This window comes from Sorex araneus, chromosome 1, assembly GCF_027595985.1.
Source record: "Sorex araneus isolate mSorAra2 chromosome 1, mSorAra2.pri, whole genome shotgun sequence".
In the NCBI taxonomy this organism is placed as follows: domain Eukaryota; kingdom Metazoa; phylum Chordata; class Mammalia; order Eulipotyphla; family Soricidae; genus Sorex; species Sorex araneus.
This window is the reverse complement of record NC_073302.1, coordinates 431,817,967-431,835,051: the sequence shown is the minus strand read 5'-3', so window position 1 is coordinate 431,835,051 and position 17,085 is coordinate 431,817,967. Positions and strand designations below refer to the sequence as shown.

Genomic DNA, 17,085 nt, shown 5'->3' with positions numbered 1-17,085 from the left:
TCAGCCCTGGGTCAGCACACCTGGGTTCCTCTGCTGCTTCCTTCATGCGTGAGGCTCGTCTGAGCATGTGGAGTGTGGCCTTGAGCATGGCTATGGCTGGGTTCTGGAGGTTTTCGGCTGCCAGGGCTTTGCTCGGGGTAGGGAGAGAAACTCAATTTGCCCCCCTCCAAGGGGGACCCGGTCAAGACACCCAGGTGTGGGGGCAGGAGACTCTGCCTATGGTATGCATACACAATGAAATACTATGTAGCCCCAAGGAGGAATGAAATCAAGCTATTCACTGCAATTTGGATGAAACTGAAGACTATCATGTCAGTTGAAGTGAGTGGGAAGACAGACGAATACCGAATGATTTCGCTTCTCTGTGGTATGTAGAAGAATATCAGGAGGAGAGAATGCATGGTTGTAGATTACCCCTGACCCTTGGTTATAGAGATGAAAACGTTGGAGAAGGAAAGATAGTGAGGCGGGGGTTGGGTGGGGGGGAATAAGAAGAGATGGACAGGAGGTAACAGGGAAGGGGCAGGTGCTTTGAGCTCTGGGTGGGGTAGAAGTGTGGTATAGGCATATACATGTACCCAGGTGGTATGTGTACAGATACACATATATAAACTACAGAGCCACAGTACTGCACATGAGACAGAGGACGCAATAACCAAACTTGAAAATGTGGCCACCAAGGAGACTGGGGGGTGGGAGGGAACCTAGGAACACTGGAGGAGAGAAACTGACACTAGTGGTGGCCATGGTGTCCGACCATTATACTGAAACTTGACTATGAGTAACTGTAAATCATGGCATCTTAATACTTAATTCATCGTATCACTGTCATCCCGTTTGTTCATTGATTTACTCGAGCGGATGCCAGTAACATCTCCATTTGTCCCAGCCCTGAGACTTTAGCAGTCTCTCCTTACTTGTTTTTCCCAATGATTGGAGGCTCTTTTCAGGGTCGAGGGAATCAGACCTGTTATCGTTACTGTATTTGGCATATCGACTATGCCACAGGGAGCTTGCCAGGCTCTTCTGTGTAATACTTAATTGAAATAAATAAATAAATGAAGAAATTTTAAGTCAGTGAGGGAGCAAGACATCTCGCTAGCATGCTGAAGATACCTATTGAGTTAGGGAGATTTTGAATCTGGGTTTATAGAACATGGACACCACAGTTGAGCATTTCAAAATCAACTTCTAAGCTTCTCCCAGGAAGGGAGTCTCCCAAGAAAAGCTTTCCTATTTTTAGGCTTACGTGGGGGGTCATTAGAAAATTTGCATCCTGTAGAGTCAAAGACTTCTTTGAAATGCCAACTGGCTCCATCCAAACCAGGCTACTAACAGAATGAAAACCAGACTGGTGAGGTCTTTTCAATGGTAGACACGTTATTGCAAACTGGATGTTCCAGCCTGTTTTTCACAAACATTTCTGATTCTTCCTTCGGTTTCTCCTAAGGAACACCCTGTCTCACTCCCTGGAGCAGCTGGCGGAGAAGGCCCAGCTCTGTGGCCTCACACCTCCTCCAGCTCACCCGGGACAGTCACAGGCCAGTTCATGGCAAGCAGGAGTCAGTCATCAATCACACAACACGCCTGAAAACTACAGAAGTGAAAAAAAATTATATATAAAAAAATTAATCTCCAGAAGTTTGTCTGAAGAGCAAAGTTATTTAACCAGGAAAATAGAAATTGCAAAGTAGTTCCTCGGGGTGTAGGTTTGCGATCTAAATGGACCACCACTAATTTATTCGAAGGCTTACACCAGGCCAGGCAGTTTGAAAATACAGCAATGTCTCTCCAAATTTTGAGGATGGGGAAAAAAGCATCAAGTTTCATAAAAATGCAACAGGGCAGCCACATTACCTCCCATGCATGAATAATGTATGAGGCCCAATGTGATTTGCTAGACTGTCTAATCACCAGCATCTTTCAAAATGTCTCCGTAAGCTTTAGCTCATTAAGAACCAGCATCTATCTGGATAAAACTATCACATACCTGAGAACTTCCTGAATAGCATTCTGCCAAATACCAATGCACACATCAAACTGACGCGAGAGGGACAAGTTCTATGCATTTCTTTGAGATAAAAGTATTGCACAAAGACATTCAGAAGAATTATTTCAGCTCGCAACATTCATATTCACTCGCAAAAGGTGCTCTTACTTCTCCTGCTCCCCTTACGATGCAAAACCATACACACGTCACAAGGTGTATATAATAGATGGATGCAGGTATAGAGATAGCTAATATCAAGAAACGATACAGAGGCTATTGTACGTTTTTTAAATAAAAGTGAAAAACTAACATAAACAGGGCAAAAGGCTAAAGAAGAAAGCTTTTAAAGAGCTTCTTGGATGAAAGGTTTATACTTTGGAAGGGATTACTGTGATTCATGAAAAAATGATAAGGCAAAAGTGACTTTATGCAACAATAACCTTTTATGTAGTGATAAAAAAAGAAAAGGTGAAAGAGAAGGCTTCTAAATAAATAACTATTGAAAACAAAATGTGAGACTCAATTATAGAAAAAGGAGTTTTAGGACCATTACGATAAAAAAGAGTAAACTTCTAAAGTCACCTTTATCTGTCTACATTTTATCACATAGTAAACTTAAGTTACTTACATTCTATTTTCAGTTAAAAAAAAGTTATATTTTTTACTTATTTATGACACAGATACAAAGATGTATAAAAATACTACCACACCATTTTTAGGTATGAAGAAATACTGGTGTATTTTAATATCTCACCACCAAATAAAAATTAATTTTCCTTGGCATTTTTACACAGACTGGATAAAAAAAACCATTTATGTCAAGTCAATAAGTACTAGCCAAGCATTTTTTATAAGTTCCTTAAGCAATTATTTCCTGGGTGCGCTATTCTGACATCTATATCACCCACCTCTCTTCACGGATGCCATAATAAGAATGTATCTGGGGGGAGGTTGGGGAGGAGGCTCAAGAATCTCGGATCCGGGATGTTATGGGAAAAGAGACAGAGTTTTGTTTGTTTTTTTTTGGGGGGGCCACCCCAAGTGATGCCCAGGGGTTACTCTTGGCTCTGCACTCAAAAACTACTGCAGGCAGTACTCAGGGGAGCATATGGAATGCTCAGAATTGGACTTGGGTCAACCTCATGCGAAGCAAATATTTTCCCTGCTGTAGTATCTCTCCAACTCCAAGATTCGGGAGTTTTGAAGACCTGAGTTGGTCTTATCAAATGTATTCATTTATGAGCAAGTTAATGCCAGACAAACTTGAAAAGGCCTTTTGGCCAAGGTCAAAGGGTCTAACCAAGACATGTAATTTAGACTAACATATATATAACTCACAACTAGTGCAGTGATTACCCCAGAACTACTTTCAATTAAGGAAAAGAAACTGTTAGGTTTGATAGCAAAATTTATTACTACAAACAACAACAATAACAACAACAACAACAAAAAAAACAAAAACAGGCCTTCCACAAAGCATACCGTTTCTTTTGCCTAGTATCTTTGACTAAAACTGTGAACATGGGCCCTTTAAAATATTTTCCTTATGGGAAAGGGGGTGTCACTGTAAGGAGGTGAAAGGGATAAAGATAGGAGTGCTAATGTCTCTGCCTTTAAAATCAGGGTTCTGAAGGTGGGGGAGGGTGGGACAGGGGTGAGGCGGAGTAGGGATACTCGGGAATGTACACTGGTGAAGGGAAGGGTGTGCGATCATGGCATGACTGAAACTCAAAGATGAAAGCTTTGTAACTTGTATCTCACAGTGATTCATTCAATAAAAAAAAGAGTAGCATTGTAAGCACTGTCATCCTCTTGTTCGTTGATTTGCTTGAGCGGGCACCAGTAACGTCTCCATCGTGAGACTTGTTGTTACTGTTTTTGGCATATCGAATACGCCACGGGGAGCTTGCCAGGCTCTGCCATTCGGACGGGATACTCTCGGTAGCTTGCCGGGCTCTCCGAGAGGGACGAAGGAATCAAACCCGGGTCAGCCATGTGCAAGGCAAACGCCCTACCCGTTGTGCTATGGCTCCAGCCCCAACTCAGGAATTCTGTGTGCCTGGCACTGAGGGGCTTGTTTCATGCCACAGCCATTCTTGGAAGGTTCCGGATTGCACACCAGAACCTTGTCTGCCCCCAGGAGACAAAGACAACAGATGGGAGACTTGACCGTATTATCAACCCACCCCCAACCTGAATTTGCTAAACCAACCCCAAATAGATAACAGACACGCATACACTCAAACACTGTCTGGAAACTGACGGTAATGCTCTAGCATTTGCTTTCTGAGCTTCTAATTTTATCTGGGGGTGGAGGGGAGAAGGTAGGGGGACTTTCATTTTGGGACCACACCTAGCCATGCTCAAGGCTTACTCCTGGCTCTGTCCACAGCGATCACACCTGGCTTAGGTGCATGCAAGGCAGGTGCTTGACCACTATACTACCTCTCCAACCCCTTGTTTTTTGTCCTTAGGGCAGAAACAGGGATGCTCAGGGCTTCCGCCTGGCTTCTGTGTTGAGGGATGATTCCCCGCAGTGTCCAGGAGATCATATTCAGAGCGGAGGGTTTACTTAGGGCCAAAGGCTCCTTACCAGCTACACACTCTCTCCAGCACAGACACTTACATTTATATTTTATTTGTTTTAAACTTGATTAAAATACTGTGGTGGGATCTTTAAGATAATGATGGTTTTACATCATCTAGGAGTAACTCTTGTCCTCCCATCTAATTATTGCACGAACTGCATCAACAAATGCAAGCATATGGTCTAATTTTAAGATTTCAGAGAATGTGGAATAAGGAAAAATGAACAGAAAAACTGTGCAATAGAAACCTCCACCTTCCCCCATTCTGAATCCCCATAAAAGTCAGTCACAAAGTAATTTCTAAATTCTTGGAAGTGACGGCATTCTGTATTAATTGTAATAAAAAGAAAGTGTTACCGTGTGTCAAACTGTGGTTTATAATTGAATAAAATGCACTTCGTTGGGGGAAAAGATTTATTTTTATTTAAATGATGGTTAATAGTTACCACGATGCAATTATTCAAAAATAAAAAAAATCTCTATTAAAAATTCTAGATGCACGTCAGACCTCGACACAAAAAGAAAAATATGTCATTCAAATTTCAACATTAACACATCTTCCTTCTGTCACCCCAAATCAAGACCTTTAAGAGAAATTCCATTTATCAGAATGAATCAATCCATCACTCCCCGTGAAAGCTTCCAGGAAAAGCAGAAAACAGCAAATGCAGGGATGGAGTGAGGGGAGGAGAAGCGGAAGCTCTACCCTGGAGCTGGGGAATGTCTGTTTGGGTGAAAGTATTTCAGAGTGAGAGCACAGCAGGTAGGGCGTTTGACTTGCACATGGCCGACCCGGGTTCGATTCCTCTGTCCTTCTCAGAGAGCCCGGCAAGCTACCGAGAGTAACAACAAGTCTCACAGTGGAGATGTTACCAGTCCTGCTCGAGCAAATCGATGAACAACGGGACAACAGTGCTACAGTGCTACCCAGATAGGGTTAGAAGACATTTATTTCTATTTATCTCTAATCTTTTTTGTTTATTTAGACTCAGGCAGAAAAATAGGTTGGATAAGTTCTTACCATCAAACTCTTCCATTAAGGGCTAGATTGTACACAAGTCTTGTTTGGCTAAGAGGAAGCAAGCAATACTCTATACCCTCATCTTTCTGAAAAAAGTTCTCCCTGAGAAACAATTTTTCTGGTTCCTTAACCAGCAAAAGAAAACAGTAAGGAAAAATAAAGCATTAAAAAAGTCAGGGGTTCAACAGAGTTCATGGGTCACAAACAAAGTGAAAATCAATATATTTTGTCATCAACACGCTGGCAGAATTTCAAGCGATAAAGAGGTGGCAATCCCGAGAAGGGGACACAACTCAGTTGGCTAGGCTGCTGGATCTGAGTACCACACACAGTCATTTAGGAGCAGGCAGGGGGAATGACAGCCGGGGATAAGGCAAATAGTACAGTGGGGTCCCACTGTGTGGTATCACCAGAAGGTGGCTCAGGGCTGTCGACGGAGAAAACCTCCAGCATGTGAGGCGGGCACAGGCAGCTGAATACAAATGATTCATGGAATGTTTTCCAAAAGCAAAGTGCAGGACAGTCGCCTGCAAAGTTCATGAAGAGAGGATACAAGGGATGCTAGTCACAGGGGCAAAGGGAAATGAAAGAACAAGGATTTCTCCACGCCCATAGGGAGCCTGGCAAGCTCCCCGTGGCGTAGTCGATATGTCAAAAACAGTAACAAAAACAGGTCTCATTCCCCTGGCCCTGAAAGAGCCTCCAATCCTTGGGAAGGATGAGTAAAATCTAAATTTTGCTAAAATCTCAGGGATGGGACAAAAGGAGACATTACTGGTGCCCCCTCGAGCAAATCGATGAACAACGGGATGACAGTGATAGAGTGATACAGTGGTACAGAATATTTAAGTCCAATAAGAGATGGTGTAAAAAAAAAATACGGGGGCTGGAGTGATAGCATGGTGGGTAGGGAGTTTGCCTTGCACGCGGCCAACCCAGGTTCGATTCCCAGCATCCCATATGGTCCACTGAGCACCGCCAGGAGTCATTCCTGAGTGCAGAGCCAGGAGTAACCCTTGAGCATTGCCGGGTGTGACCCAAAAAGAAAGAAAAAATACAATGTTTAATTTATGGCTGAGCTGTGACGAAGTTCTTTCAGGACTTACTTTCTGGAAAAAAATAATGGGAGCTCTAAGTTATTATTCTAAGTTATTATCAAACTAATTCATTAGAAACAGTTTGGAAAATTGGGGTGAGAATTTAACTCGAGGCACTCCATAAGAAACACAACCTAGAGAGATGGATAGTGTGACAGGACAGTGGGGAAGATGTTCCCCTTGCCTGCAGCCGCCTCTGAGTCAATCCCTGGTGATGTGTATGGTGCTCTGAACCCCGCTAGGAGTGAAGGCAGAGCACAGAGGCAGAAGTAAGCCCTGAGTACATGCAGGGGGAGGGAGTGCAGGAAGGGAGGTGCCAGGGGCTGTGGCTCAAATGGCAGAACACATGCCTAGCATGTGTGAGGCACGTGTTCCGTTGCTGGCACTGCCCCCAGTCCCAGCAGCTGTGGCCCTGGAACTATTCCACCCAACCCAGCGCGGCTGCATGAAGCACCTATTTTTAGAAACAGCAAGGCCTCAGAGGGGAAGTTACCACATTAGAACAGAAGCATTTGCTCCATAATGACAAGCTGGTGTCAAGAGAGGCCGCGCCAATCTACATCCAAGGTGTTAAGAAGCCCCTGATCTATATTTTCTCCAATAATCGGTGTGTTTGCATCTTTAAATGTCTGCTACGATGTGAGAAGCTACAGGCAAAGATAATCTTCTTGTTGTTGTTGATGTTGCTCCCCGGGATCTGGCATAGAATCGGAGTCCAATAAATAATTCAGGAGTAACACCGAAGGGAAAGAAACCTAGACTTGAACCGAAATAACCACCGCTTTTTCATTTTACATTTCAGATCCTGTGCTCTCCCAGACCATCTTTGCACGCTTCTCACCATCTCTCCCCCTAAACTAAATTTTGTCTGTCAACAAAAAAACATGGGAGTCACACTTAATTGGGGGAAAAAAAGAGCAATGAGAATTCCATGGGGTAGAAAGTATGAAATTCGTAAGTGAAAACAGTAAAAATGAAATACACTAGGAAGATACTACAAGTGAATTGTCTCAAAACCAATAGTAAATAGCAAACTTGAGCAAAAGAAAACAATAAATCCAATATTCAGCAAATGATGAATTGTAGAAACTAAAACACTACTAAAATACCTTAGTCATTTAAAGTTCCATAAACCGTTACAAGTTTTCAACTGAGATTTTAAACTGACTTTCAGAGGCAAGAATGCCATTTAAAACACAGGATAATTTAAATGCTTTCATGATCACCTGCTTGGGCAAGAAATTAACTTACCTTGAGGACCACATAATATTTTTGTAACTTCTATTAAGAGATACACAAAGAACGACAAAGTACTTATATCGTGCCACAAAACATTTTCCAGTTCTAATCAATAATACATTAAAATTCAGAATGAACCAAAACAAGTGTGTAAACCAGTTCTATCAAGCTCTGAAAGAATTCCCTAGTTAAACCACAAAAATACAGTATCAAAATATGACTATCAAGATTATGATGCATTAAATTCTACCAATGTTTTAAGAGAAAAACATTTTATTACATGTTAAGGTTTTTTTCTTCCATCCTGGTAACTTCACGTTAAAAAATAAAGTTTAGCAAAAATTCTCTGAGGAAAGAAGCAAACAAGCCTTGCAATGGGTTTAATTCTCCACTTAGGGATAAATAAAGCATACTTCATTTATCAGCATTACAGCAGTAAAAACTATGGTTGAAATGCAGGCTAGAAAGTGTCTATCATGATTAAGTTATTTTCCCATTCTCCTAACAATTAGCAACACTAAGTAGAAATCAATGGTAATTGAGGGAGACAATAAGTATTAAACTACTGACTAAAGTCAATTGATATAAATGCCCATTGTTATTTAATCTGGAAATTCTATATGCTGTAACTCACATGTATATGCATGTCATCAACTAAACTTGAGAGAAAAATAAACTTACTCTCTTCATTCCACATTTCTTAAATTACATAAATGTACTACTTGCTACATCTCAGTTAAAAAAAAAAAAGATTTTTGTTTTTACCGACCTCATAACATTGCTTTAGAAATCTCTCATTTTTATATTGCAGGAAAGTCAGAGGTTTGGCTTTTAATTTAGAGTTCTGTTTGTGCGCTCGAAACACATCGGGAAACATATTCCACCACAATTCTAAAAAGTGGTCACCTTCCTCGGAGATTTGAACTTAGTCAGTCTTTGTTAAATGAGAAAGTAACAACTCTTGAGGTTCTGGGTAAAGCACGTGTTGCACTGTCAACAACCAATTCAGTTTCTTTGGCTGAACCGTGATGATTCCAAATGCCTTAGAGATTAGCGGAAAGATGGGAGGCCTCTCTCATTGAATGAACCCAAGAGCCTCAGATCCAGTACGTGAAAATAAACCCCAAAGACACTCCATGGGTTTCATTACAGAAAAAAGACCCCCCCGCAATCCGCACTACATCAGCGATCTATGGCCTTTGAAGTTCCTCTGCTTGTTGTGGATGAAACACCCTTCACCTAAAACGGGCCACGTGCACTTTAATTTTGGAGTACACAGTGCTGATGACAAGGGCCGATGGCAGTGCTGTGGGACTGATCTCTGAACAGTCCCTGGAACAAAGCAATCACTGTCAGTGCTAAGATGGGGGCGGTGTTGGGGGCGCCCTGCCCTAATCACAGTGCCCACGCTGTACTCACACCTCGATAGGAGAGGCTGGGCTGTGTGACCTGGAGTGGCATATCTCTGATACAGAGAGAGGGAGAAGGGGAGGGGGAGGGGGAGGAGGAGAGGGAGAGAGAGACTCTATGGAAGACACCAGACTCAACAAGCTCAGACCCTGAGGCTGACCCTCCTGGTTTCCCCCACTCATTTGGAAACTCATCATCTCACCCTCACAGGTGGAGATTTCACCGGCTACTGAGACCTGTGTACAGGTCACAGCACAGTTCCACAGGACGAAGCATCACGGGGAGGGCACCACCTCTAAGGGGTAGTCTGGGCTGTTTTACTGTCCCCATGAGTCAAAGCAAGATCTTGCCCGGCCCAAGTGAGAGTGGGGACTTCTCCCGATGGGCCTCACGGCTGCCTCCTGAGCCAGAAACTAAGAAATCAGAGACCACGTCAGCCACTATTTCCCTGTGCCCACGTCTTTTCCCATTTCCACTTGAAAATGGCTAGGCCCACTGAGGGGCCTAGAACTTTGTGCATCAGATTTGTACAGAAATCTGCCATGTCTCAAAAGAGAGCTAAGTCGTTAGAGGAAATGAAGGAGCAAGATCACAGATCTGCACTTTGTTTTTACAGTCAAGGCCTGGTAGTGACTATTTCAGGCTTTGGGAGCTATGTGGGTTTCCTGCAAATATTTGACTTTGCAATTAGAGTGCAAAAGCAGCTCCGGAGCATCCATCAATGGAGGAGGCTGCCTGTGTGTCAATAAAACTTTATTTAAAAAGACAAGTGGCAGACTAGATTTGCCCTGTGAGTCACCAAACCTTTCCATCTCTGAAACTAAGAAAGGGAGAGGTGGGCCGGGGACAAGTAATGAGAAAGAGTAGTTCTAGAATATCCCCCCTGGGAACAAATATTTAGTGAAGTTAACATTATTTCTTCTATTGACTAACCTTGATAGTGAAGCCTGAGAAAACGGAACAAGTTTTTTTATGGCTTGTTTCAATACTGACTAACCTACTGGCACTCAGCACATCAGCATAAAATAATGAAAATATTGATTTTCCGTAAGTACACCATACAATTTGACTTACCTTAGTAATGGATGAAATATAACGGTAATATTTCTGGCCCCAGGTTTGCAGACAAACTTTGTTCCTCCACCTTCCATTAAGTTGTCATCTGGGCCCCCTTTGAGGAAAAAAAGTGAAGGAAAAAAAAGGAGATTTAGCTTATAGCAACTTTTACAAAAGACACTCCCTCTGTTCCCAGGAGAACCATCTTCAAAGACAATTGCCTTGAATTCCAACAATACTATTTTAAGTGACTTAACTCCATCTTAGTAAACTATGGATCAGTATTTTCACTCTAGAGCAAGAGAAACACCATTTATTTCATGAAAAGACCTTGGCATTGGAATAAAAAAATCACTAGTGTGTTTTGGGGGAGAGGATTAATAAAAGAGCAGACTCGAGGGAACATAATGGAGTGGAGGGCCAGCGACACTTTGGTAGTGGGGGAACAGTAATTTTATATTAACACTGTGAAACTACTACAACTACCTAAAATATAATATATTTTTTAAATAATCAAAAGCACACTTAAGTAGCAGTGCAAGGATATCACTCAGATAAGATCATAAAAATGTTTCTCTGATCACCAGGTCAGAGAGGTACGAAAAGACATGGAAATTTCAGGGGAAAAAAGAATTATCATTCAGATTGCCCAGGGCTGGCTGGGAAGGTCTTGATAGGAGACCCACAGAACCTAAACAAACGAATTTCATCAAATCTCAGATCCAAGGTAATTATAAGTTACACTACGGTTTCATAAAAACTAAGGGGGAGAAGACACAGCTAATTAAACTATACAGTGCTTCCTGGTGACTCAAAATCTTTGTTTTTCTTACCAAAAAGTTTCTTATATTTGACAGTGGCATGATTTATAAATACACCTAAAGCTTTTTATTTTTTTATTTTTGCTTTTTGGGTCACACCCAGGGGTTACTCCTGGCTCTGTACTCAGGAATTACTCTTGGCAGTGCTTGGGGAAACATATGAGATGCCCGGAATGGAACCCAGGTCAGCTGCGTGCAAGGCAAACACCCTACCCGCTGTACTATCCTTCTGGCCCCTAGACCTAAAGCTTTTTAAATAAAGTCTTGCAATAAGGTTCTCATTTAACAAGCAGAAGAAAAATAAATTTAGGTATTCTTAAAACTATGTAACATGCCAGCTTCTGCTTTTCCAAAAGACTCAGGGCTGTCAAGTTTGTATTCAATAAACTGTGTCATCAAGTGCTTTCTTAGAGGAGAGTGTTTCAATCCAGTCTGTAAATACCTATCTGTATGGCTTAATGCTTTGCTCTTGATGCTCTCAGATGGTTTATTTATTTTATTGTTTCTTTTGCTTTTTGGGTCACACCCAGCGATGCACAGGAGTTACACCTGGCTCTGCACTCAGGAAATACTCCTGGCAGTGCTCAGGGGGACCATATGGGATGCTGGGAATCGAACCCGAGTTGGCCACGTGCAAGGCAAACAGCCTACTCTACTTGCTGTGCTATCACTCCAGCCCCCTCTCAGATGGTTTAGAGAGAACCTCCTATAACAAAAACACACCTACTTTTCCCTCATGTGGTGAGTAAATAGTTATTGATTGGAAAACTGAAGCATCATGGGATAAGGAATAACCACTCAGCTTGTACACACCACGTGAAGAGAACTCATGACTCTCTTCCGTTGATGGCCATTAGGATGACATCGGGTTAAGACAATGGCCACTCAATACCCCTACTGCAAACCACAACACCTAAAAGGAGAGAGGACAAAATGGAATGCCCTCCCATAGAGGTGGGGTGGGGTGGGGGATGGGATTAGGGGGTGAGAGAGATACTGGGTTCATTGGTGGTGGAGAATGGACACTGGTGGAGGGATGGGCTCCCAAACACTGTATGAGGGAAACACAAGTACGAAAATGTGTAAATCTGTAACTGTACTCTCATGGTGATTCACTAATTAAAAAATAAAAATAAAAAAAAAAGAGCCTGGCAAGCCACCCGTGCGTATTTGATTTGCCAAAAACAGTAAAAATAAGTCTCTCAATGAGAGACGTTACTGGTGCCCGCTCGAACAAATTAATGAGCAACAGGATGACAGTTTTATAGTTTAGAACAGGAGAAAATGAGAAATAAGACGTTGGGAACAACGGATCAACTCCCACCGCCCCCTCACACACACCCACATACACACACGGTCCCTTGCAAACTCAGTCCAGCTCAGTATCTGGTCTAGCCCCAACTTTCTTGCACTCCTGGTAAAATTGAGAACCAAATGGCTGGATGCCTCCTGATTCCACTCTGCAACCAGAAGGCATGGATGGAGCAAGGAGGGTCATTTCACAAGCTTACAAGGCAGGTCCTCCCTGACAGAGAAGGATGAAGTGTAAACCCATGGTGAGTGGGTGAGCTATTCTTTCATGACCAGTTAGTTAGCTCATCTGACCCACAAACTAGGCTACAACTCCCCCCTCCCCCCCACACCACTTAGCTTCTGTCCATCTAAGAAAAGTAGCATTTCACCATTTGTCCACTTGACCTATCTTCGTTCTGAACAGTTCCAGAACTCTGACAGAAAGAAGAGCGGGCTTCCCTGACACACTAATATTTTCATTCTCTTTCTTTTTTCTAAACCAAGTCTTTTCTTTCTCATTAGAGTGTTTTGCATGATACTAAACACAACTGAATCTCACGTGATTTATTATCTCTCTTAATGGTCTCTCAGGGATCTTGGAAATTGACTGATAACAACATGTGAAGCTTCAGAAATCTATACCATGGATCAGCAGGGCTTCCCAGAGGCGTCTGAGTGCAGACAAACCCCTCGTGGGCCAGCTGTTGCCACCACTGATCAGAGCGTGTTTTTCTTAAGAAAGACAGAATACATAATGTACGCGCAGCTCTTGATGCAAAATCAGGGGCTGTTTTCTTTTTCTCGCTTGAGAGAAAACCCCATCTTGTATGATTATATTCAGATCAGCAACACTAGAGGTTTCGCTGAGTTAAAAGGAAACCAACAAGAGGACATTAAGATGACCACAAACACCATGGCTCCTTTAATACAAATCCTCAATAGGTCCTAAGGCATGCTTGCAAACATAGAAATTAAATCAGAATACACACACCAGAATACACACATTCTTTCTCAACACTTCCGTTTCTAAAGCACAAGAGAGATGAATCGCCAAAGAAATGTGTGTTTAAATACTTTGCTGTAAAATCAGTTTATACACCAGGGGAACAAAGTCATTCATGCAAACTTAACATGTTTTTTAAGGGCATGAAAGTGTTCATGTACATATATGATCTTCAATGCTGTCAAAAATTCTGAAGTTCAGGGGCTGGAGCGATAGCACAGGGGGTAGGGTGTTTGCCTTGCACGCAGCCGACGCAGGTTCGATCCCCATCATTCCCTATGGTCCCCTGAGCACCACCAGGAGTAATTCCTGAGTGCAGAGCCAGGAGTAACCCCTGAGCATAGCTGAATGTGATCCAAAATACAAAACAAACAAACAAACAAAAATTCTGAAGTTTAATGATCTGAGCAACTGGACTGTTAACTGCAGAGAGCTTGACGGGGTTCCAATCAAAGCAGCACCTGTGCGTACTGCAGTCTCTGTCACCGCTCACCTCTGTGCCTGCACATACGGAGCACACAGTGCTTTCCCACATCCAGAGGCCTCAGACCATTCCCTTCCGCACCAGGAAAAGTCCCCGGACTGTCAAATGTCCCTTTCCAATGTCCACAACCTCAACAGTGACATTTTCGAAATAACGCATAGAACTACTTTTGCTTTGTAATGCTTCTGTGATTTTTTTTTCCTGCAGAAATGGAACTTCCAGGCTGGACTGATAATATAAGGGGTTAAGTCACTTGCCTTGGCGGCATTCCACTCCTGTTTGAATCCTTGGCACTACACAGGCAGTCCCCGAGCACAGAGCCAGGAGTAAGCCGTTAGCACCTCCAGGGGAGACTCAAAGACCCAAATAAAAAATAAATAAAAAATCTAAAAATAAATAAATAAAAAGTGGCTTCCTGGAAAATGGTTTAAAAAGAATACCACCAAAGCATGAAGCAAGGAAAAAATAAATGCAGACCTATCATATTAAAATTTTATTAGAATTAGAAAGATTATTTGTGAAAGTCTTGGATAAGCTGTTAAAAGCCTAACAAATGTAAGCAATTCACTCTGTATCCCCCAAACCTTCTAGGTGGCAGGTAGGCTTAATGAACATCTGTTGATGAACAGTCGTGTAGGGCACACAGACAACGAAAGATCAGACAACGCAGCCTCGTGCCACAACGCCAAAAGTGTGGCTCGGTGGCCAGTGAAAATGTCAGTGAGAACCAGATCTAGCAATGAAATAAAGGAGGGATGACAGGGTGTCTGGCATTTCACGTCTTTCGAATCCCTGTGAGAAAGTTATTGATTTCACACCACAGGGTCAGACTAAATAAAAAATAGTTTGGGCAGAACTACGACAAAAGCAACTCCTTCCTCCTCCTCAACCCACACTTGACGCCCGGCCAAAATCTCCAGCTACAGAAACCTCCTCCTCCAGCCCCTTACCAAGCTCCAGCATTGCCCCAGCTCCCTGACTGAATGCCAGCGGCAATGCACAGGTGGTGGTTTCTTTCTCTGAGGACCAGAGGTCCAAGTCTAGCTCACTAAAACTACCATCAAACTTGTCACCAGCTCTCTGACGATCATCTCTACTATGTATCTCTATGATCATCTCTACGATCATCTCTACTATGTATCTAAGGAATCATCTCTACTATGTATCATTCCTTGATTCTTCCCAATGAGAATTTGATGACATTTGGAATGAAAATAATCAATTAATAAGATAGAAATATTCCACTAATGCCTTCTAATGGAAACAAACATAAAATGATGGTGGTACAGTGGGAAGAATAAAAAAGAAGATGCTGGACCCCAGATTTGGGGATAGATTCTCCAAACACTAATACTAATACTCCCTATTAGCATTAAGTGCCATAAAAGCTAAGTTCTCTGAGTCTCAGTTTTCTAACTCCCTCAAGATTAAAAAAAAACAAAATGTTTATCAAATAAAGATTTGCTGTAAGTGCTGTCGAAGGCTGTGGTTTAAGCAAGATAACATACTCGAGGGGCATTCAGTACAGTGTTTGACACCTCATACATCTCAAACAGCTTTCCCTTTTCCCTTTAGAATTACCAAACAGACAGGGACCGAGATCTAACATGATTCACACACACACACACACACACACACACGGATCAAATGCAAAAAAGTTATATTTGTCACTTTAGGCAACACGGTCTTAGTCAAGATCATTAATAAAACCAATGAAATCATGTCTGACTTATTAGGGAACAATATTACTGCAATGCATGGTTTAGAAAATTGCTGAGAACACTTACAACATGGAAGAATGAAATGAGCCCTTGTCTGTTCTTATTTCCTCAATTAAAATGAGCACTATTAAAAGTGTGCAGATGCTCCAATTACAACTTCCTTGTGCCAAAGGCCCAAAGAGGAAAGACTTAGGTGGTCACTTTTGAGCCACTGAATGTAGTAAGTCCCATTTGACAGTTCAGTTTTCTAGATTTAAAGTTGTCTTCCATATAGAAAAGAACCATGGAAAAGGCAAATTTCTTTGCAGAAGTTTGGATCATAAACATTTTCTAAGGATTCAAGGCATACAATCCAATAAATATTTACTGATTGCATCAGTTAATAGGGCTGTTAATTGTCTCTAATAGTCAGCTGAATTGTCGCTGAATTCAGAGCTGTCACTTAGCCAACAGCATTCTCTTAAAATCTGATAAAGCTCTTTAACAAAGGCCTCTTATTCAATACAGGTTATTCTTACAGGTTATTCTTATTCTTATACAGGTTATCACTATAAGTCCATGCTCTTGCTAAATCACGAAACCTGTAACATGGTCCCTTTATGAGCATGGTGTGTGGTGCTAGATTAAGAAGAAATTCAGGTAATGAGTTCCTCCTTGCCCTCAAATCACTCCAGTTACAGCCAGATCAAACATATCAAGGTGGTTGAGAGCCTATCCCCCAGGGGCAAACTGATAGTGGACTTGGAAAGAATTTTAGTCCAGGCTACAAGAACCTTCAAAGAACTTGTTTTTTGGATTCAACTCTGACCTACCATATACCTATAAATAGTATGATTTTGTTCCTTGATATAGCCCGTTTGCTTACAACAGTTTCTGTTCATAATAAGCCACTAGTGAATATTTGCTGAATGAATATCTGAACAAAAAAATGGATTGAAAATGATTAAAAAAAAAAGTCTCTTTTAGACAATTCTAAGCACAAACCACACAGGAAAACAAGCAGTTGTGTTTTCCATAAAAATAGGATTTTTAATATTTTCTACAAAAGAGTTGTGTTTTCTATAAAATAGAATTCTACAAAATAAATTCTAAATTCTACAAAATCCTATGAATAGAATTCAAGTTTCAAGAAAGTTCTGGAAAGAAAATTAAGATATTACTTATAAAAACAATCTCCCACAATGAAAAATAAAGTTAAAAATAAGTTAGTTAATAACTAAAAATAAGTTAATTCCAGTGTAAGACAAGTAAATGATGTGACTATTATATTGTCTCATTATAATTTGGTCCTGGGTGCTCTAAAATTATTTATATTATAGATAATTAAGATGAATATCAAGGCAGTCAGGATACATAGGAAAC

At 41.6% G+C, this 17,085-nt stretch overlaps 1 protein-coding gene across 1 annotated transcript in view; it reads right to left on the bottom strand.

The window, feature by feature from the left end:
* Positions 1-17,085, bottom strand: part of EXOC4 (exocyst complex component 4) — an 858,640-nt gene that overhangs the window by 463,130 nt on the left and 378,425 nt on the right. The window contains exon 10 of the mRNA XM_004608252.3: positions 10,420-10,516. Within this exon, the coding sequence (XP_004608309.1) occupies positions 10,420-10,516 (97 nt within the window). The remainder of the gene's footprint in view (positions 1-10,419; positions 10,517-17,085) is intronic.